The sequence below is a fragment of the Stenella coeruleoalba genome, assembly GCF_951394435.1.
Source record: "Stenella coeruleoalba genome assembly, chromosome: 14".
Taxonomy (NCBI): Eukaryota; Metazoa; Chordata; class Mammalia; order Artiodactyla; family Delphinidae; genus Stenella; species Stenella coeruleoalba.
In genome coordinates, this window is record NC_137160.1 from 1,221,496 (window position 1) to 1,244,556 (window position 23,061).

Here is a 23,061-nt window from a genome sequence, read left to right on the forward strand (position 1 = left end):
TTTGGGACAGGTGGCTGGGAAGGGTGGGTTTTGTTTAGAGGCCCAGACACACGGACGCAGCGCTCGTGGCGTCTCAGCCTGGAAGGAGTCGGTACACTACTTCCCCGAAACGTCCCCCAGCCTCTCCGCCTCATCTCAGACGATGAATCAGGGTGATTTTTAAAACACAAGACAATAGATAGAATAAAGGTACTTTTTGAAAGGAGAAAAAGCCCAGAAGTCAGCTTGAATTGGAATCAAACATGTAATTTCTAAAAAACATGCAAAATACTCCTGGAAAGGACAGTATATTTCCGGGCATTCGTGGTTTTCTAGTGACGGCAGAAACGGAATCATCTCGCCACGCATGTGCAGTTACTGCTGACTCAGCTTTGCGGGCACCCTGTCCACCCTCGGGTTCTGCAGCCCCGCCCGCTGGGCTCCTCTGAGAGCACAGGGCGCTGCTGAGAGCCTGGCGGGACGCAGGCCGCGCACACCACACCCCACTATAAAGTGTTCACTGGGTCCCAGGGACACCGCCAGCCCCGATGCCACCCGGGCGGACGGGCCTCCCAGTGGGCCTGAGCTCGACCTTCGAGCAGCAAATCAAAGGCTCTAACGTGAGAAGAGGCTGCATCTGTGTCGACGCAGCGAGAAATTTAAAATCCTAACTGGAATCCACCGCAGATACAGTGAAGTGGGCGTGTCCAACAGTCAGACTCCAGTGGAGGTGGGGAAGACCAGCGCCCCCCAGGGGCCAGGACCTCCGTGCAGGCACGGAGGCGGCTTTGGAGTGTGTCCCTCAGCCCCCGTGTCCACCCTGCTGGGACCTAAAATCACCGTCTGCATGGAAAGCCTTCCAACCCTGGGAAGCCCCTCCTCCAGACTACATGTCAGATTCCAGGACCAACTTGCACTTGAAAACCCTCTATTCAACGGCCAACCTAAACCCAGATTTCTTAGGAAGCGAGACCACAGGCGGGTGGGATGCTCATCGCCCACCCGCCGGGCCCCCGTCTGCTGTCTACATTTTGATTCCACGTCAACAAGATGCCCCCAGCCCCCCGGTTCTCACTAAGTACAGCCTCGGAAAACTCAAGACGATGTGACCAAGAAGAATGGGAGGGACACGTGTGTGCGCAGAGATTCCGAGATGCCCAGACTAGGGAAACGCCCAAGTCACGGGCTGAGCGCAGGAGCCCCCCGCCCCGCCCCCAGTGCCAGGTGGCTTCTGAGAAACGCTAAACAGAATCGGATGGGAGTTTTCCTGGTGGGCGAAGCTCCGCGATGCGTTTGGCAGTCTCCCGGGCTGTGGTGCGCAGAAGCACTTTCTTGACGTGTTATCAGCGACACATGCGGCCACACCGCCAGGACGAAGGACCAGCGAGCCACGGGCTTCGAGCGCGAGGCCGGCCCTCGGTAACTAGCATCTTACGGGAGCTGCCCCGACCCCCAGACAAACCGCCCAGCTCAGCACACCCCGCCCGGAGGGAGCGGACCACATCTCCGTTTAGAATATCCAACGTACTAATCTGTTCTGTTATCTTATACATACTGTTGGTCTAAGTGAAAACACTGTCCTCTGCTGTAAATAGAAAAGAAACAAATGAGAAACAAAATAAAAGTTAGGTTCATCTGACTCCCAGGAAATTAAAAAACGAGAGTGTGCGACGGAAAGAGAAGCAAAGGAAGGATGGAAAGTGCAATCCCTCGCCGTCTGCGCAGGGCAAGCAACTTCTGAGCCGCTCCGCACTTGAACGCCATAGAGGAATAGATCTGGGGAAATGATTGGCTCCTGAATCACGGACAAAGCCAGCAACACAGTGTGAGCGCAGTTTCGAGTTAGAATGGTCCGCAAAATAAATACTGTAATACAGACAATTTAAAGTTAGAATGGTCCGCAAAATAAATATTGTAATACAGACAATTTAAATTATTGTTTGGGGTTGGACATTTTCAGCATGAGTTTGGCAACTCCACAAAAATTGTAAATGTATCTCTGATTCAGAGAAAAGGCCTAAGACTGGAAGCAATGTTCCAAGACGCAGCGGCCCCTGCCGCGAGGACGGTGATTCACGGCTGCGCTGTCCCAGCCCAACCCCCTCACGGGCCCCGCAGCCGAGCGTCATTCCTGGGGGTCACCAGCGACCTGGAGAGGAGCCGCCACGGGGACCACATCAGGAGAGTTCTCTCATGGCCTCAGCCCAGGGCTGCTGAAGAACTTCAAACTCACCTCCAACTTAACTGGATTTTTTACAAAGCCACACTCAATGCAGCCAAGACAGCACGCGGTTCAATTCGAATCTAAGATCCCGCTGATCTGTACGAACAGAAGCTGCCTTACGTTCTCTCCACACACACACGTACACATCTCATAAGCAACCAGAGAAACTACCTCCACAGCTGGGCGTGTGTCTGCAAGTATTTTCACACAAGAGGGATAGAGCTTAACAACGTAAGGCACACAGTGCGGTGCCCTGTGGCTTTTAACGTAAAGATCACATGTTGGGCAGTTTAGCACATTGTTCAAAAATGGCTTGATCTCAGCGTCACGTCTTGTCCTGCAGGTGACTGATCAGTGCTCTGTGGACGGACTTGGGGGTTGCCCCCAATTTGTTGCTCTTATCAGTACCAGAGGTGTGAACATCCAGCCTGAGATCCTGGTGGCCTTTCCGGTCATTTCCTCAGCACAGATCCACAGCCTCCGTCAAAGAGCGTGAACACTTGGGGCTCCTGGCACCTCCCGGGGGTCAGGTCCCCCGCACGGCCTCGCCGACACAGGGCCCGACGGATTTAATCTTTGCCAAACCACACGGGGAAGGGCGCTCTGAGGCTGCATCTTCCTGTAACGCTGTAACACGCACCCATCACGTGGTAACAATAAACTGAAACACTCTGAACCCCCAGTGGTAACGGCTCTGAAAGTCTCCAGGCCTCTCAAACGTCCCCTGACCTCTTACACGCGTTTGACTAATGGCAACGTGGGACTCCAGGCCCCCCACACCCCAACTCTGGCTCCTTCGGGGTCTCCAAAGGCCACTCCGGGATGACGGCCACTGTCCTTAATATCAACTTGTCATTGCTGGGGACCCTGGCTGAAGGGCACACAGACCGCTCTGCAACTCTCTGTGAGTCTGGAGTTCTTGCAAATAGAAGGTTTTTCTAACTGGCTGTTGTGCACTTGGCACGTAAGGACCTGAGTCACGTTCCTTTTGCTCCCGTTTAAAGAAGAGGAGGCTGGAGGCCGCATCTCACACACCGCCCCCCCACACCGAGGAGCGACGCTGGTGCCCGTCGGCGCTGAGTGCCTGCGGTTTCCACCCGTTACCACCGGCACCATCACCCCACCCCCAGGGCCGAGGGGTGGACCAGGCCCATGGCCTCCCCGAGCCACCAGGAGCCCCGCTGTGAGTAGGTGTTAAGCAGCCTGGCTTGGCCTGGCTGGCCCTGGCCTCCAGGCTGGGGACGCCGGCTCGTGTGACACAAGGAAGGGAGTCACGCGACTCCCTTGGGGAGCCCCCTGGGCCCCAATCTGAATCCCCTGCTCCTGGAGCTGCTGCCACCATCCACTTCCCACCGGAAAGCCTTTCGTGTCCTATCGAATCTCTGTGCTTCCTTCATGCGGGAAAAGGGTGAAGGATCTTTTCTGACGCTTAGTTCACGGCCTGGAGCCTGGAGCCCACCTCCCCACGGGCATGCAGAGCCCGAGACGAACCTGAACTTCTCTCAGCCCGTGTCTCCCGCCCCCATCCAGGCCCTGCCCCAGCTGCCCGGGGCCCCTCCTCCCTGCCCGGCCACTGTGGTCACCTGCTCGGGGCTTCCCTGGGTACCCGCGAGTCCGGGGCAGTCTTTCCAGCACACAAAGGATTTCACAGACAGCCTCCCGCGCTTCAGCAAAAGCTGTGCCGCCCCGGAGCAGGTGTTTACGAGACCGCAGCTCTGACCTCGGCACCGCCGGCCGCCTGCACACGCCTCGACACCAGCCAAACCCGGCCCTGAGCAGGACCCAGGGACACCCGCCGACCCGCCAGTCTCCGCGGGTGCAGCCTGCCAATGACGTGTTTCTCCAGCACAGGAGACCCGGCCTGGAGCGCGGCTGGCCGCGGGGACACAGACGGACGGAGGCCATTCGCACTGATTCAAAACCAAGGTCATCGCAGGGCTCAGGGCTCCGGAGAGCCTCACTCCGTCCCCACCCCCCTCTGTGCTCCCGACGGCCAGCGGGGCGGGGCTCGGGCTGGACCTGCTCACCCCAGGCCTCTCCACGTAAACCACTTCATCGGCCGCTGCTGCCACCACGGAGACGCCGGAACCCGCCTCTGAGGGAACGGCACGCACCACTTCGCCAAAACTCGGAGTCAGATCCCAGCAGGGCCCCGATTCTGCACCAATTCGAGGAAAAACCGCAAACGCCAGGGACAGAGGAGTGTGCCAGGTGCCCCGGACTGGGGCCTGCCGAGCCCCTACAGCTGAGGCGGGGAAAACAGAGATTTCTGCACCTGAGCCGATCGGGAGGCCTGGAGTTGGAATCCGACCACCTCGGAGAAAGTACGCCAGGGGAGTCTGGACGCTTGCTCGGTGATACCAAGGGATTCCCTTAAATCACATATCAGTGTCGGGTACGGTATCTACCGGGGTCATGATTCGTTTCTAAAACTGAGCCCCCATCTCTGAAAGACACGCTGAATATCGATGGGTAAGACTTCACGAGGTCTGGGAGTTACTGCCAAGGAACAGGTGTGGGTGACGGGGTGAGGCAAGAGGACCACAAGTAGTCAGTCCGTTAGGCGTGGGCATGGCGGCCCAGGACTAGTCTCTGACTCGCGTACAGTTTGGTTTTCTGTGATACAGAGCGAAAGAGCAACGCTGAGAAACAGGCACTCAAGTTACCCCAGTGATGTTCCAGGGCCGGGAGCTGTCAGGGATTCACTGCCCTCTGTTTATCACCATTGAACAGTCTCCACAGTGAAGGATGTGAACTGTAAACCCCCGAAACCGTCTACTTTCTCACCTTCCTGTTCTCGCCCTGGCGAGCTCGGTGACTGAGTCAGAGGCAGCGACTTCCCTAAACTGGCTGCACTCGAGCCTGGAGCCCTTCCGGAACCTTCTCCCGGAAAAAAAGGCCTTGTCCACTCAACGTCAGAGAACCCCTGTGCACTGGACATCCCACTGCAAGGCGCCGAGACAAGAGCATCAGCAAAGCCCCTGTGCTGTGGAGTTCTCCCTCCGGGTAGACACCCGGGAAGGGGGCTGCTCTTTGGTTCAGATGGTTTGGGTAGAATCCTTTCAATTCCGAATTTTCTGAGACCTAAGGCTCACATGGACTTATCACTTAGAAGAAAACTGTAAACGCTTTCAGGACTCTTCTGTTTCTAAAAGAGCTGAAGCTACAAACTCGGAACTTGGCAGGACTGAAGTCCGCCCGAATGAGAGCGAGAACCAGAGCAGAAGGGGAAGGACATCACCCCAACTTTAAAGCAACACGTTTTCCCAGGGTCGGGAGCCCATGGCCGCCTCTTACTAGCTGTGTTTTGTCTTTTCCCCTCCAATTTTAAAAAGGTCATCAGCTCAGTTCTCAGCTATTTAATCAAGCAGGGGCTCCCGCAGGCCAAGCCTTGGCCGGGACCACACACCTCGCCCCAAGGTCCACCCAGCTGCCCCTGGGGCCCCCAAGAGGCATGGGTGAGGAAGCTCCTCCCATGCCAGAAAGGCCGGCCTTCCTGGAGGGCGCCCTGGAGAAGCCGACCTCTCCGCTGATGACCCCCCAGAGGTTCGCGGGCCGTGGGTGGCGTCCTCACCCACCCACCCACCCTCCCAGGGAACAGCCCTCGGGGAGGGGCTGGCTGTGATCCACGAAAGGCCAAAGTCCTTCGGGGCTGGCCTTGCACGTCTGATGGGTCTGGAAGGGATGGGACTGGGGGGCGGGCCTCAGACAGGAACTCACGCCCGGAGGTCTCGGGTGGTCACCCCCAGCTGTTGGGACCGGCTTCCTCTGCACTGTCACTCAGATGGCGCTGAGGGGACTCGGGGACAGGACTGGCCACGAGGAGGACGGTGGCCTGGAGGAGATGCCCTGACCACTCCTGGAGGCTGGAAAAGTGCTTTTACGGAGACGTTGGTGGGTGAACAGGGGGCCGAGGGACAGAGCCGGGCAGTACAATGCAAGGAGGCGGGCGAGGCGAGAGGAGGGAGCCCCACGTCGGGTGCTGTAGGCAGGGCCCCCGCACCCCGAGATTCTGCGGCCAATGACCTGTCCTGAGGCCCAGGATCCCCCCCAAGAGGCCCTGTCTGGGTCACACCAGTGCCAGATGCCTCCCTGCTGCCACCTCGGCCCTGACTTGTTCCCGACCGGTCCCCAACTTGTCCCCATGCCCCGGGGACTTGGGGGGGCACGGACGGGGTGCAGTGCCTGGGGCGTGTTCGGGAGGTGGGCAGCCCAGGAAGGGCCACCTGCTCGTTCTCCACACTCCCGGAGGCTCTGCCAGGCCCAGGTCTGCTCAGAAATCCAATTCAAACTCAGTCGTGGACCTGGAACTTTCAGAACAAGAACAGCGAGGCCACCGTGGAGAGATTCTTTTTTTTTCTTAATGATCAATTCAGGAATTTCATAAGAATCCGTTGCTTTCAGTGGCTCCACCGCACAGGGTGTGGAGAAATCCAAGGGGCTAAGACTTCCTTCCAGCTTTCCGGAAAACTGCCGTCATCCTTACTCTGCACCACTCATCCCCCCGCCGCCCCCCCCAAAACAGGCCAGTTTCACGTAAGCCTCTCAGGCCCTGCAGTCCAAACTTGCATCCCAACAGTTCCCACCGCCCTGCACCTGTACGGGGGGAGCCAGGCAGCCTCCAGGACCCCCAGGCAGACTGGACCTGGCCCCTCTCCCGGGCGGACAGCCACCTGGGGTCTCCTCCTCGGCTCGCGAGAGGGCAGCATCGCTGCGGGGCCCTCCTCTCACAGAGCTGGCCCTCTGTTCTCCAGGAAAACAAGCCCTCCAACTCCTAAAACCTCTCCCGAGAGAAGACACGTCTAAGGACACCAGATGCTCCTACAACTCAATGTGGGGGCAGCCCAGTGGGACACAAAGAGCTCTTGTCCAGAAATCCAGCTGAGGTGGAAAATAAGCTACTTTGGAGGAATTTCTCAAACTACTGGGGCTTCTCCTCCTGACCCAAGACTAGACAATTGCATTTGCACCCAGTTCCTCCGTCCCCGGGGACCAGAACTGTCTAGACAAGGGAGGACGCCGCCTTTCCCTCACGTCCACTACTGGAGTGGAACAAAGGGCACAGGGAGGGCCCATGCCTTGAGTGGGTGGATGGATGTCTGGGTGGATGGGTGGATGGGTGTACAGATGGGTGGATGGAAAGAAGGGTGGGTGGATGGGTGGAGGAATGTTTACTTGGTGAGGACCCCCGCGGGAAGCTGAGCTCTAGGTGGTCCCTCTGCTTCTCCACAGACCCTCTTGTTTGTTACAGGGGGCAGATGCCAGCGAGTTTGTGACTGTTACTGGGCCCCAAATGCCTTTTCAGATGCCACTAGAGCCTGCTGCTAACCAGTCATTACAGGGCTTGAGAAAGCTCAGATGATACCTGCCACACTGCTCATAAAAACCAAGAAACAGAATCGCCGAGCTAGTGTGGGATGGGGCATAAACAAGCCATGAAACTGACACTCGGATTTGATTTCTACCCAGAGATGCCAGGACCGTCAGGGGGCAGCTCCCAGAGTTCACCCTTAATCTGTTTTAATAGGGGACCCACAGAAAACCCTGGACAGTCATGAAATAGTAACCATTCCATTTCCAAACTCTAAGTTTAAAACAGACTTCAGGGGCTCAGGACGTAATAAATAAGCTTCTCGGATCATCTGCAGGAACGTACCTGCATCAGGCACGTTGCTCCCTGAGGACTAGAGAAGCTCACGGCCCCAGCGAGGGTCTCGCTGAAACAGAGCTCAGCCTGTGGTCAGGCCAGAGGAGACCCCGTGCCCGACAGGCACAGCCTGCTGGGCGTTGCGCCCGTTGCCGTGCTCTCTGGACACCAAGGGCGAGTGACCGCAGCACCCCGGACTCCGCCTCCCCCCACCCCCCATAACATCCGACTTGAAATAAAACAGTGGGACGCCAGTACCACCTACATGTGCATGTCCAGCCCCGAGACGTGCCCCCGCAGTGGGGGACTCACGGCCATCACTGGATCCTCCCAGCCTTGAGCCCTGCAGTGACCACCCTCGTCCCGCACCCCCAGACTCGGCAACTGGAGCCTTGCAGCCTTTTGTCTTTCGTTTTGTGTCTAGCAATTTCCAAGTGCCTCAGTTTCCCCATCTGTAAAGTGAGACCCATCCACGCCTCCCGTGAGCTCACTGGCCCCGAGCCCAGGTCCCCGGGGAGGGATGCTGAGGCCACAGTGCACGCACGTCCCGACAGCCCTGCAGAGCTCTGGGCTCAGGGGAAACAGGCATCATCACGGTGTGACTGCCCTGCAGGTGGCTACGCTCACCTGTGGGAAGTGACTCTTGGAGGAAAATCAGGCGTTCCCAGGGGCCCCGGGGCTTCCAAGGCTTGAGCAGAACGGTCAGATCCCGGAAACAGCCCGCTTAAATCTACATGAAGCCTGAGCAGGGAGAGGACAGAACCATCCACCTCAACAAGCCTGTAAAACATGGCCGGAGTGACAAAGGCACCGTCGCTGAGAGCACTGGACGCAGGGCGTAATTAATGCACCGCTTCCGTGCTCCAGTCGTGAGGGTTTTCGCAGCCGGTGCCTGTTGGGCGCTCAGAGCACAGACGAACCTAGACGGGAAACCTCAGAGGGAAAAACAACATGCGGGTCGCTTTCTTTACCAAAACCCAGCTAGCTCAATGCTGTGGGTCAAGCCCCAGCTTCCAGAAGGTATTTTATTTTATTATTTTATTTTTTTGCGGTACGCGGGCCTCTCGCTGCTGTGGCCTCTCCTGTTGCTCCGGACGCGCAGGCCCAGCGGCCATGGCTCACGGGCCCAGCCGCTCCGCGGCATGTGGGATCTTCCCGGACCGGGGCACGAACCCGCGTCCCCTGCATCGGCAGGCGGACTCTCAACCACTGCGCCACCAGGGAAGCCCCAGAAGGTATTTTAGAAGCATTTATTTAAAAAGCAAAGCCCATCATGACATATAAATACAATTTTGCTCATTAATTTTCACGGAAGGCCGAGTTTTAAAGCTGCCTCACGATTACATTTCAGTCTCCGGCAGGACTGTTCCCTTGTTTCCCCGGAGGCCCAGCCCAGGTGTGCTGCAGGTGCGTGGGGTCCCCGACGAGCGCCCCACACTCTCCTCGGAGGAAAATGTCTGAGCAGAAAGCAATTCTGTTGTGTCTGTGGTCACTCGTGCATGTCGTCACTGGACACTTGCTCCTGGTCGAGTCTCCTCACGGTTTGGAAAATCTCAAGATTGGAGACCCGGGAAGGGGCCCCGGGATGGGAGACCCTTGAGCGCAGCAGCCCAGCCTTCACACGCACACGGGTGGACGGCCCGGCGGGAGCAGGACCAGGCCAGGAGCTGATGGTTCCGTAGCCGAGACTGCGGACATTCGGATTATCTACAAGATCAGCCAACATGGCAGAGCTCAAGGGCTAGACTCAAACATCTGTGTGTAAAGCCACAAAGATTCAAATTATTTTATCCTCTCCAGGAACGCAAAAGTACCTGAGATCCTCTTTCTCCTTTTCGTGGCTAAAAATAGACATTCACAGAACAACATCAAAAAGAGAAATCAGGGCGTCCCTGGTGGCGCAGTGGTCGAGAGTGCGCCTGCCGATGCAGGGGACACAGGTTCGTGCCCCGGTCCGGGAAGATCCCACATGCCGCGGAGCGGCTGGGCCCGTGAGTCATGGCCGCTGAGCCTGTGCGTCCAGAACCTGTGCTCCACAGCGGGAGAGGCCACAGCAGTGAGAGGCCCGCGTACCGCAAAAAAAAAAAAAAGAGAAATCAGGGCCTACGTCCTCCACGTACACCTTGGGGGAAGGGTCCTAAAGGTGGAGCAGAAGCCTCTCCCTCTGCCACAAACCCACAGATCACAGCTGAATCTGCAAGGCTAACTTCTCCAGTTGGAAGTCAGTACACAGAGCACCTTTTCTGGCGTCAGCTGTGAACTCTGGGAAACCAGAAAGAGCCTGCCCCGCGGGGATGAGGGTTTGGGCCTCTGAGACCACATAGTCCTGCAGCAAGGAAGCACAACTGCAGAAACGCACAGCCCGGGTCTTGCACTCAGACTCCGAATTCACCTGCAGGAGCCTCTGCAGGCCTGTGGCCAAGGTCAGCCTCTGGCCTCGTGAGGACCTCTGTCTGCGGGGCTCCCACCCTCCCCGAGCGCCACCAGCATCCTGGGAGCAGGACGCGGACGTCAGAGAAAGGTCCCAGGCTCCCCGACGCCCCCCGATTAGAGGGAAAACTCGTCAGGGCTACGGGGAGCAGGGGCCCAGCCAGGGGCGCCTCTGGGGTGAGCTAATCACGGCATGAGTCCAGCTCTACCTCTTACTAGTGGGGCCTGAACACGTGACCCTGGCGCTGGGTCTTGTAAGCAAGTGCTCAGGGGGACCGTGCAGAGACCTCCCCACAAACTGTCTTCTTTTTAAAGCTCGCTATCAGTGAGCTTCCTTTTTTTTTTTGGTAATCTTTTAAAATTTTTTTTTTAACTTTCCGGCCGTGCCGCATATGGGATCTTAACTCCCCAACCAGGAATTGAACCTGAGCCCCCCGCAGTGGAGGCGCAGAGTCTTAACCGCTGGACCACCAGGGGAGTCCCCAGCGAGCTTCCTTTTGTGATCTTCAGATGATGTGGCTGAGGGTCCTTTGCCAGGTCAGAAGAGAGACAATAACCCAGAAGTGATTGACTGGTCCAGAAGCCCGCGTGGGCTGGCCCGATGGAGACCACCGAGTGCAGACGGGCGGGGCCAGGGCTGCCCCAGCGGAACGACGTGCAGTTGGATTTGTTACCACCTCCGGCTTCATTTAATCTTATTCCAAATTAGGATACACTCCGAAATATTCAAACAACTTACAAAATGCAGTCAGAGTCAGCAGTAGTTTCATCGGACTTTTGGAAACTAACAGTTAGACACAGCATAAAGGTTATGGATGTTATTAAAATCATCGATCGGACCCAACAACCTAAAAGAAACCGCGTCTGAAATACTGATTTGGACACGCAGCCCCTCGGGTCACTGAACCCAGTAGCCCCAAGTAACCCTGTTCATCGCGGGCCCTCGCCCCTGAAGAAAGTCCACTCTTTAAGTACTCAAATCACAACAGCAAAGTCTGTCTGCAGGAATTTAATTCAACACGTGTGCTGTTGATGTCACAAAAGGCTCACCTTAAAATGCTCCGCATTCCCAAAACTAGTTTCCTTTTAAGTATTACACATTCCTCGTGTAACTTTGCCCCTTTAAAGGCAAATCCAGAGGTTATGCCGGGCACAGACAGAGACATTAAGACCTCAGAAGTTGGGGCTTTCCCCGAGCCTATCCTGAAGGAAACACAAGTTCACTGGACACACACAGCGAGGACCCTGGGTACGGACCCTCGCCCAGGGCAGACGCTCAAGTACGTTCGCTTGAACCAACGGACATTTAAACTTTAGTTCCTTTGGGACAATACAACGTCCTCTGAAAGCCACCAAGGAGAAACAATCCACCGGGAGTGGGAATCGGCCGGTCGCCTCCACCCTCACGGCCGCAGCCGATCGTGGGAGCCGCGTGGCACCATCCTTGGCGGAATCGCTTTCTCGTCCACAGAAGGAAGCGAGGTGGGAAGACCGCCCCCTTCTGAAGAGGCTCGCGGCCTGTCGGACGTGAGCGCGGGGGGCACTTAAAACAAGCCGCCTGCGTTTCCCCAAAGCTTTAAGCGCAGAAGCGTCATTCTCTTGAGGCGCTAAAATAAGTCTAAAGTCTTAGTTGAAAGCCATGAACTTCCATCCAACACTGCTGCTGGCTTCACAGACCTCCTGTGGGAAGAATTCAGCAGCATTCCGTGACCCCGCGGGCCCATCAGAAGGCTCTGCACACGGGCGAGCCACGCACGCTGTACAGACAGAAAGACCCCAAAGGGGCAGTGAGCCCACGGCCCCCAAATTCCTTGGGTAGAGAGTGACGCTGCTCACTTCTCATTAAAAAGTTCCTTTCGCCGGCAAGACGGAAGCAGAAGTGCCCAGAGGCGCCGCACCACAGGCTGGGAGGTGGATCTGTCCCGATAAGCCGTCCACCCCACACGTCGCAGCCTGGCAGCACTGGGCACCCCGGCTGGGCAGCCCGAGACCCCGTGGGCAGGAAGTCTGGCCACCTTCCCGGCAGGTGAGTGCCTCGACCTCTCTCTTCTCCCGTGGCCTCCAGCCGCCCACCCCACCCCCACCCCCTGCACCTGCTGACGGGATCACACGGAAACACATCGCCAGGGACCAGGAAACACATTTTGATGTGGAACCAAAACAGAGGGAAAAGTGGACTTCAAACCCTCGGGGGGAAGTGTGGGGCCTTCACAGCGTTCGTTGGCGTGAACTCACAGGAACGCCGGGAGCGTCACACCTCGCCTGGAGCTCTGGGACCAAGAGATAAATGGAGCAGGGCACTCAACCAGGGAATCATCACCGAGACCCCAGAGCAGACAGCAGGCAGCAGCTCTGCGTCCTGACGCAGGACGACCCCCCAGAAACACCCGCGTTCCCGCAGGCTCCCCGTTGCTGAGGTCCTGAGGAAGCCACCCCATCTGCCACCAGGGGTCACAGGCTGAGCTGGTCCCTCCAAAAGTCCCAGGTTGGAGTCCTAACCCCAGGACCTCAGAAGGCCACCGCGCTTGGATGTGGGGTCTTTACAGGGGCCGTCAAGGTAGGGCAAGGCCCCTGGGTGGTCCTGGTCCAAGGACTTCAACGCCGGTGCCTGGATCGCAGACTCCAGGCCCCAGAACCCTGAGGGATAAACGCCTGCTGTTTAAGCCGCCCCGTCTGTGGGGTTTGGTCACAGCAGCTCCTGGAGACACGGTAGCTACCTTTGCACCTGCAGTGATGATGTGGGTTCACTGACGCCCCGTCACGGTCCATGAAAATGAGAAGGTCCTAAACTGTGTGTGGGCCTGTGTGCTTGAGCAGGTTAGCTTCAAAACCTTCTTCTTCTTAGGTAATAATTATAAAGAAAGGACAGCTTGCATCAACAGTTTTTATATTTTAAAATGCCTCCAAATGGGTTTTTAAAATTCCCACATTTATGAATTAAATCCAGGTCCTGATTCCCAGTCCACGGTAACCCTTGCTTCTCTACCTCTCGACTCCTAAATGTGCCACCAGAAAGGAAGTATTCGCTGTCCGATGCTTTAGAAACGTTCATCTCTCACACTGTTTCTTTGCCACAAACTTCCAAAAGGTTTAGCTGTGTTCATTCGGCGCCTGGAACTACATTATCCACTGGCAGCTCTAACGCACTCATGTGTGCTTTAGTTGTGGAGAAAAAGAGGGTCTGAGCACAACAGAGAAAATTCTGGAACAAATGAAACCCTACCGATTTGCTCTCCTCATCTAACGGGCACGACGGCTGGAAGGCACTGGGCCCCACCATGCAGTCCTGCCGCCAGAACAAAAAAGGGAGCAGGGACAAGAAAACCCTGAGCCTCGAATACCTGAATCTACAGGCAGACGCCTGCATGCCTGTCACACACGCCTCTTCCTGGAGAGGCCCCCGCAGCCCCCACGGCAAAGGCCGTGCACCTCCTGGGAAGGCCCGTGTGCACAGTCTACGCCTGACAAAATCCTGGAGCAGAAAGCACTCTGCCAGGGGTCATTAGCGGCCCACCTGTTGGGAAAGCTGTTTAGTTAAAAATAAAAACCCCGGGCTGAGTAAGTGGACCCAACAGAGCACCAGCAGCCCCAACGCTCGGAGGAGCTGAGGCTCCTGCCAGGCAGCCCGCCTCCTGGGAGGAGAAGGCTGCGCTGTTTCCAAACGCCGGCGGGTGGGGCTGGTGCGGGCGCGCTACTCTGGGGAATCGCGGAGCCGAGGCCCCATCTGCACCGACAGTGCAGTGACGGCAATTAAGTGCGAGCAGGGAAGCCAAAACACAGACACGAGCGTCACCTGGCTTTATAGGAAACAAACAAAAACTGAGCCCACGTGTCGGTAAACCCTTGTGACGGGCTGACTCCTATCCCCAAAGGTCTGACCCCGCTCCCCCCTCCAGCACCTCGGATATGACCTCACCTGGAGACAGGCCTTTAAGAAGGAGAGAAGTCGTGAAGGTGAGGTCTTGGGGGGGGGTCCCTCGACCAACACGACTGGGTTCCGACAGAGGGAGATTCAGACACAGACACAGGCCGGGAGAAGGCCGAGGGGTGTGAAGGCAGAGGGACGCCAGGACGGCAGCAGACCCGGCGCTGGAGAGTGGGAGATCCTCCCTGAGCCTTGGAAGGAAGCAGCCCTGCCGGCACTGGGCCTCGGGAACCCGCTGCCGCGGCCCACGCCCACCTGCACCCGCTTACCTGGTGTAGGACGTTGGGGACCTCGGCCGGGCCCACGGGTACAGGTGCTGCGGCACCGACAGGTACTGGTCGCAGAAGGCGCCCTTGCGGATGTGCTGGAAGGATGGGAACTCCTCGGGTGGGAAATCAGACGTGGGCGGCGTGGCCCCCAGGTCCTCCCCGGCTGGCTCCACCTTGAGCGCCACTGACGGCGAGTGGTCCAGGGCGGTCTTGCGGGCCTTGACGGGGACGCCGTCGCCCAGGTCCAGGCTGCCGTCGGTGCTCAGGGCGTTGATGGCGGCCACGATGGCCGAGCTGGTGTACTGCGTGGTGTTGCCCAGCCAGGTGTCGTCGGTGACGCTGACCCGTGGCGATCCTTGCGGGGACGGCGTGGGCGAGGGGTGGGGGGAGCAGGACAGCTGCCGGCCGTTGAGGCCGTACTTCCGCTTGTTGCAGGGGGACGAGGGCCTGGACGTGCGGGCCCCCAGCCAGCTCTCCTCAGTGACGCTGGTGCGCGGCGACGTGGAGGGCGAGTGCCTCGGGGACCCGAGCAGGCCGCAGGCCCCCAGGCCACGGGGGAAGCCCTCCTCGGGGTCTGTGGTCTTGGGGGACACGCAGGGGGACTGCCACGGGGACGTCTGCGGGGACGCATACGGGTACGAGAAGCTGGACTCGTAGGACGAGGCCTCGGAGTTGCAGCTGCGGGACGACAGGCTGCTGGCCGGGCTCAGGCACGAGGGGTCGCGGTAGGCCTCCAGGCTGGGCAGGTTCAGGGTGGCCGTGGACGGGGACCGCTTGGAGCTGGGAAGGACGTCTTCCGCGTCCGCGTCATGGAAGAACTGGCCGTTGCCGTGGTGCAGCCCCAGGTAGGAGGTGATCTCGATGCGAGGGCTCTCCAGGGCCGGGGCCCCGTTCGGCCTGACTCCGCCGGAGGAGAGGAAGTAGCTCGAGGGCCCGCCGTCCAGGGCGGCCCCGTAGCCTGCGGTGGAGACGCCCGGGGCCGAGGTCTGCAGGCCGTGGCACGGGGCCGGCAGCGAGGGGTGGGCGGAGGAGAGGGGCAGGCCAGAGCCGATGCCGGAGGTGACGTAACTGTAGTGCTCTGGAAGGGAGGGGGAGACGGGTGAGGCGCTGGCCACGGAACCGCCACCCACGTGCTCAGGGACCCCGCGATCCGGGACCGGCCTCACCCCTCACCCCGCAGGCCTGGCCTCCGAGATGGGCTCGCTACTGCTGCTCCAGCAGAGAAGCAGCCCGAGCCCCGGCCTGGCCAGCAGGGTCCCTGCGCCCCGCCCGGGCCCCTCCTCTCTCCACTCCAGCCACCGCCCTCTCACTTGGACACGCGCCCACCGGGGCTTCCCTCTGCACAAACATCCTTCCCGCAGCGCCGCAGCGCCGGTCCCCTTACTTTTTTCTGCTTTTTCTCAAAAATCACATCCCCCACCTGCCCTACCCCAGTCGCAGCCCCCAGCCCAACAGGCGTGTCACCCTCCCCCACTTTCTTTCTTCTCCTCACGTTCACCATCTCCCCCATCACGTCCTGCACCAGCAGAACCCATGCCTCTGAGGGCCGCGTCGGGCCCGCCCAGGTCTACCCTGGTCCACCCCTGCCTCCAGGGCCCAGGCCTGTGCCTGGTCCACGACGGTGCGCCATCTGTCCAACCAAGAGACGGGTGGGCGGGTTTTCGACACGGGGGCCTGGACGCTTAAAGACGCTGTGATAGACTCATCGCCAGCGACAGAGAAAACACCCCAAGGGTTCTGGACGCACACATCGGTTCCGGGATCGCTCGTGTACCTTCTGATGGTGGCTCATGGCCTAGGAATCCTTCTTTTACAGGAAACACGAAGCAGACGACATTGAGGTACGGCCGTATGTTAAATCATCACATACCGATTACAGCCTCAGTAAAATGTTCTAAAAAGTCACACTAGTGTAATTAGTCATTTTTAGCAGCAAAGCCACACGTCTGGACTTCCAATTTGAACAGACCCTTTGTAACACGTGGGTACCTCATTATCGTGTGCCTAGAGCTGAGGCTCCCAAGGTCTCTGAATAATGGAGCTGCTCGTGGAAACCCTACACCACCTCCCGGGCCAAGCGCACCAGCCCGGAGACGCTTCATCCAATGACAGTGCCGCCCTTCCGCTGGGCTGCAGAAACCCACCCGGGCGGACCCCAGAGAATCAAGGGCCTCAAAGTACAGGCTCACATCCCATCCGATTTATTAACGGAAGTGGGTCCAGCTCCCCCAGTAGGGGGATATCTATTTCCATTATGGCTTATTTCAGAAGGAGCATACAACCTCCCTCTGGCAACCCAGACCCTTACATCTTTGCTATCAAGAAACTCTGGCTTTACACTCTGAATCCCCTGCCCCATAAAACACTGTTCTCTGCTGCTCCCCAAAAGAGCGGCCCAGAGGGAACACACAGGCCTTGCCCTCCCCGCCCCCCGCCCCGGGGGTCAAGGCCAGGCTGTCTTCTGGGGAGAAAGCGTCAGTGTTGTCCAGATGCTCAGATTCGGGGCCGGATTGTAAACGGCCCCAGGGAGAGACTGAGCCGTGAGGAGGAGAGAAGCGAAACTGCAGCGGAGGGAACCAGAAGCTCTGAGTGGGAGGTGGCGCCTGGGCGGAGGGGGGCTAGGCGGGTCCGCGGATATGCCCCCCGCAAGCCTCGCCACCCCCTCGTCCCGAGAGGGAAGGACAGGCGGCGCGACCAGGGGCCGGACCCCGACGCCAGCGCCCGGCCCACCTGGGGCTGCTGGGTGAAGCTCCCCTCAACTGCTGGGTCCCCCGCTCACACCAACACCCTCGCAGGCCCACGGACACATTTAACACAAAAACCGTACTAGAATGTTAAAAATCGGAGGACAGTCTTTGCAAAAACCACACAGGAGGTTAATAAGCCTGGAAAGGCATGTCCAGAGGAGACAGTCAAGACTGCTCAGAAGGAGGGGGCCGGGGGCTGCAGGCCAGGCCGCTGAGGCCCCGCCCGCCACGCGGTGACCCCTCGGGACAGGTGCGGACACCCCTGCCTCAGCCCCACCCTGTGCCTGGGTGAGTGGAGGCCCTGGACGCAGAGGAGGCCGGGCCAGTGCTGTCCAGAGGGACCGTGGCAGCGGGCGGGTGCGGATCCCACAGGAGGCCCCTGGGTCTCTGCGAGGGCAGGACCCATCAGGGGCGGCAGTGGTGTCAACAAGGAATCAGTCTTCTCTCAGTTACCGTGGGAGCCTGAATGCTGCTGTGTGTTTCTTCCCAGAGGCACCTGGCCGATGCGCCGGGCAGAACCAAGGTCCCCTTCAGGCCACAGCGCGGTGGTACCTTACACGGACCTTACAGCCACATCCACAGACCTCCCACTAAGAGGGTCTCCCTTCACCGCTGGCCCAACACTGTCCAAACCATTCTAACCAGAACTGCCAGTCTGAGAAACAAAAAATCGTTCCCAGTAGCTGCGTGGCTTCAGGTAAGTCAGATGTCGACCAAAGGAGGCTGGACGGGCTGGGGCGTCCAGCACCACCTGTCGTCGTGTGGTTGTGATGGGGGCTGCGCGGCCAGTACACAGGACATTAACAAGTCGCATCCCAGACGTCCAGGGCAGGAATTTCAGTAACGACACTTCAGCAAGTGGCTGTATTACGTGTCCAGGTAGGTCCCGGCCTGCCCGGGGCCTGCCTTCCTGCCGGGGCTGGGCGGGGGGGGGGGCATCTCTCCCCTCCCCTCATCCCTCCCAGCTTCCACTCAATCTCCTACCTAAACCGTAATTCAAATCTGAATTCTTTAACTATTCAAAGGGATTACATTTACCTGGAATGAAAACATTTCCAGTGACTTTCCTGACAGCCCTGAGATGCTCAGGCTGACGCCTGCCACATCGGCGGCCACTGGGGAGCTCCGCACCCATTACTCCCAGTTTCTGCTGCTGCCTCCAGAGCCTGGCTGCCTGCCCAGGAGATTCATCGACTTACAGCGCAGGAGTCTAAGCAAATATTGGGGAGAGCTTATTCAAAACGGCTTAATACAGTGGACGTTCATGAAAGCGTGGCTCATCTCTGAAGCCATGCCGCCTCCAGGTCCCCGGCGGGGGCAGGCGCAGAGATGGACGCCAGCGTGGGGAGTAGGGGTGCCTGGAGCCTGCGGACCGCGCATCAGCTCCCAGTGGGTCCAGCGCCCACTGCGAGCTCCATCCTCAGCTCGTTCAACAGGCCAGAGCTGGCGGAAGTACTTCCTCTCATTCTGAAAGCTCGTGTATTTCAGAACCGCACAAACGCATCATCTCTGCACAACCACCGAAAAAGCCGATCCGTGTCCTTCCACCATGGCCGACTGCATCTCAGCAGGTTCCCGAGTGCTCAGACCCCTGCCCAGCGCCATCCGGGGCCTCGAGGGGGACGCAGAGCGCACTGCTGGCTGCGCCCTCGCCCCGCACACGGCGGCCGGCTCACCAGAGACGGGGGAGCCGCCTTGCCCCTGCCCGCGTCCCCCGTCCGTCACAGACCCTGAGAGGAAGCCCGTCATGGCGACTTTTGTTTTTCATTGTACGGAACACCCCCTTCAGCATTTGCTGGGGTTGAGCCGTAGGACACGAAGCTAGAAATAGAACTGGAAGCAGCCTGGCAGCCAGGCCTCCTCTCCCCAGCCGTGGGCACTGCCCTCGCGGCCAGATTATACTGCGCAGGTAGTGGAAACAAAACAAAACACAAAACAAAAAGCCGCTCCACGCCAGGACCTTTCTGTCGGCAGCTGTTTACTGGGCAGGGCAGGAGCCAGGCCCGTGGGTGACAGACAGACACAGCTCTGAGGGCACCGGTCACCCCACTGCCTGCCAGGGAGATGACTTCCGGAGGCAACAAGCAGCCGTCCTCACAGGGCTCCCCTGCGTCGCGACGGGGACGGGCTCCAACGCCCCAGCCTCGCTGCCTTAGGGCTTCACCTTCCCAGGCCCCGCGTTTAAGGAATCAAAAACAGCCTGTGGCCATGAGTCGCTGTGGCCTTCCTCTGACAAACATCACAGAGAATTCAAATGTCCTCTGGGACAAAGCAGCCCGCTGGTGGAAACATCTCTGGAACCTTGGGGCTGCTGAGCTGAAGGTGCAAGGGCGGTCACCTGTGCTAAGAGGCCAAGGGGCCGCCTGCGCTCTGGGCCTGGGCCCCGCGCCCTCCTGCGCAGACACGCGGGCCTCTGGGGCGTCCTCGCCATCACCATCACCACCGCTGAGGAGGGAACTGAGAATAAAAACGCCCCCAAGTCTTCACGTCATCAGAAGATGCCCCCTTTCACACGTGAGCCGTGAAACGCCATCCTGCACAGTCAAGGTGGCGGTGAGGGACCTGCCCTCGAGGCCAGGAGGCCGAGGCCAGGCCCATTTCCTCCTGAGTTGCCAGGGCTACAGTCCCCAGCCCGGCGGCCAAAATAACTTAGAAAACAGGAGCCCCAGGCGGGCGGGAAGCAGGGCCACGCCCGCCGCCCGGCTGACAGCAGAGCAGCTATTTCCTGAGACCCAGAGAGAAGCAGGAGGCCCTCTGCCTGCTCCCCAGAGACGGAAGCCCACCGCCCAGCCTCCTCCCTAGAGGGGCCGGGAGTGCCCCGGGAGGGCAAACAACACCCTGCCCAGCCCAGCCCAGGGCAGATTATTTTTAAAATTCTCTTTTCTTTCTCCCAACAAATGGTGGCTGACTGTCTATCCGCACCGCCGAGCGCTCTGGAAGTAAAGAACCCCAGGACCCACGGCCCCTCGAACACCCGGGGGCCACGCTTCCCAGCGCAAGAGGTGGCGGGAGTGACAGGGTGACAGGTGAGAGGATGCCGCTCTCAACTCAGAGAAAATCGTGACAGGGACAAGGGACCCCAAGGTCAGGGCTGGCCGTGTCCTTTTGAGAAGGTGCCCACTTTTGGTTCAGTATCATCTCTAAGGCTCTGCGCCAGCGCGCTTCACACTCGATCTCAGAATTAGTCATTCATTCATTTATTTCTATCCAGGTTCATTCCGGAAATAATGTGAAGGCACTCCCATCACCCATTAAGAGCTGAAGAATTTAATATAACAATGTAACCATGAACTTAATAGTTACAATATAATGTTAGTAACTAATAAGAACAAGAAGAAAGTACTTTATTCATAAATGCCAAAACTTAGAAGCAACCAAGATGTCCTTTGGTAAGTTGAATGGATAGATAAACCGGGGTCCATCCAGACAAGGGAATATTATTTAGCACCAGAGCCAGCAAGTCACGAAGAGGCATGCAGGAGACGGAAACGCATGTTGCTAAGTGAAAAAAGCCCACATGAAACGGCTGAGCACTGTGTGTCCAACTACGGGACGTTCTGGAAAAGACAAACTGTGGACCCGGTGAGCAGATCAGTGGTGCCGGGGGCTGGGGGAGGGAGGGAGATACGGGGGGGCACAGAGGATGTTTACGGCAGTGAAAACACTCCGTATGACCCCATGATGGTGGATACGTGTCATTGCACACCTGTCCAAACCCACAGAATGTACAACACCCAGAGTGAACCCTATGTAAACTACAGACTTTAGGTGATGATGTGTCAGTGTAGGTTCATCGACTGTAACAAAGGTACCATCTGGTAGGGATGTTGATAGTGGGGGAGACCGTCCCTGCGGGAGGAGGGGGAAATCTCTATACCTTCCACCCAGTTCTGCCGTGAAGCTAACACTGTTCTCAAAAAGTCTTAATAAAAAAGAAAAAAGTATGAGTGCTTCTCACATAAATAGGCAAGAAGGAATGTTTTCTATCAACTTCTTCCTAACACCATGACAAGGGGAAGGAGCCCTTTCCATCTCTGCCCAGAGCTCTCTCCAGCTGCCCTTCCCCCAAAGCCTGGTGAACGCTGGGCCCCAGCTGCCAGCACCCCAGAGGCCTTCCTGCAGGAGGCTTTAATGGGACTGTGGTCCCTGGAGGTCGGGGTGGGGGCTGTATGCTTGGCAGTGAGGCTGAAAAGGCCCCTTGACAGCGTTACTCAGCTCGCTGTCGGGGGGAGCAGACATGCAAAGAGACGGGGGGAGGCCGTGAGGGCTTCCCCAACTCTGGGAGCTTCCCAAGCACCAAGCGGGCAGCAGAGCCCCTGAGGACACAGGACGAGCATGGCAGTCCCTGTCCTGGACTGGCTTTCACACCCTGAAGAGGTCACCAAGCCTCTCATCAAAGATATCTGCTAAACAGATTGAAAAGGGGGTTGGATACCAAGGGAGAAAGTCTTCTGGTGGAAACAACCCAGGAAGCCCAGCCAGGACCTGCGCACAGACAGCCGAAGCCCAGCAAGTGCAGAAGGCCTTCAGGGCCTGTTTCTCCACTTCCGCCCCAGATCTGTTCAGACAACTGCCTCGGTCTCCCACCCGCGCCTGCCTTGTCACCGCCTGACCCAAAGGCCTGGAAATGGTACAACCGAGGAAGTGGAAAAGAGAAGACGTTTAGGGAGGACAGATCCAAGCAGCCTTGGCCTGGTTGGAACATTTATTTTTAAAAAAAACGAGCAGGGGGCTTCCCTGGTGGCGCAGTGGTCGAGAGTCCGCCTGTCGATGCAGGGGACACGGGTTCGTGCCCCGGTCCGGGAAGATCCCACATGCCGCGGAGCGGCTGGGCCTGTGAGCCATGGCCGCTGAGCCTGCGCGTCGGGAGCCTGCGCTCCACAACAGTGAGAGGCCCATGTACCGGAAAAAAAAAAAAAAAAAAACACAAAAACGAGCAGGACGTTGCACTTTTAAAAGAGGGGCAGTGAATGATACGGAAAATATTATACAGTCATTGCAGAGACGGGCGCCCGCCAGTGCCAAGTGTGCTGGGCTCAGCTTCACCACTTCACCGCCACGTGGGCAGGGACAGAGAGAACATCTTGAAGACAGACACAGAAAGAGGGCCGACAGGGGGCAGAAAGACAGGTCGGGGAGAGCCAGGCTGCAAGGAGGGGGCTCTCGGTTCCCTCCACGCAGGGCGACCCTAGGCACAGACTGGGTCTTCCAGTAAAAGGGGGCGTGATCGTTCAAGGGCTTACTCTTATCCAAGAGCACACACTCTAGGGGGCTGGAGGGTTCCTTTATCTTCTGTTTAAGTAGAACCTTTATTTTTGACCGAGAAGAGAAAACGAAAGAAAGGCAAGGCCCGGGGACTTGGTGGTCCGAGGTACCGGAGGAACTTTTCCTGGTGGCAGGGGGAAGGGAGGCTTCAGCGCTGAGGGCACAGGGAGCGGGCGGGCAGACTCGGGGAGCTCGTGGCCCCCGCCCCGCCGGGACGTCCAAGTCCAGGGCCTGGCACACTGTCCCCTGGCGGGAGCGGCGCCCCGCCCTAAAGAGGAGGCCCCTCCAGCGGGAATGCGCTCAGGGCTCAGCTGGAGTGCGGCCCCGAGCCTAGCACACTTGGCCGGGGGATCTGCCTACTCCAAAGGGGCCTCTCTCGCTACCCCGCTCGCCCCTCAACTGGACCCGCTGGGGAGGCTATGGGCGCTGCCCCCGCCCCTGGCGCCGCGGGGGGTCGGGGACGGGAGACTGGGGGGCGCCCCGGGGCAGAGGGGCGGGAGCCGCGGCGCGCCTCCGGGCCCGCCCCTCCCGCCGCGGATCCGGCCCGCCCGGCCCCGCGCCCCCTCCCTGCGCCC

The 23,061-nt window shown here is 58.6% G+C and overlaps 1 protein-coding gene across 4 annotated transcripts in view; it reads right to left on the reverse strand.

Annotated features, from left to right (window-relative positions):
* The window catches only part of NFATC1 (nuclear factor of activated T cells 1), a gene marked incomplete at its 5' end in the record, with an annotated part of 101,918 nt that overhangs the window by 73,441 nt on the left and 5,416 nt on the right, over nt 1-23,061 (reverse strand). For all 4 annotated transcript variants that reach the window (XM_079943513.1, XM_079943511.1, XM_079943514.1 and 1 more), the window contains one exon: nt 14,475-15,552. In XM_079943513.1, the coding sequence (XP_079799639.1) occupies nt 14,475-15,552 (1,078 nt within the window). The remainder of the gene's footprint in view (nt 1-14,474; nt 15,553-23,061) is intronic.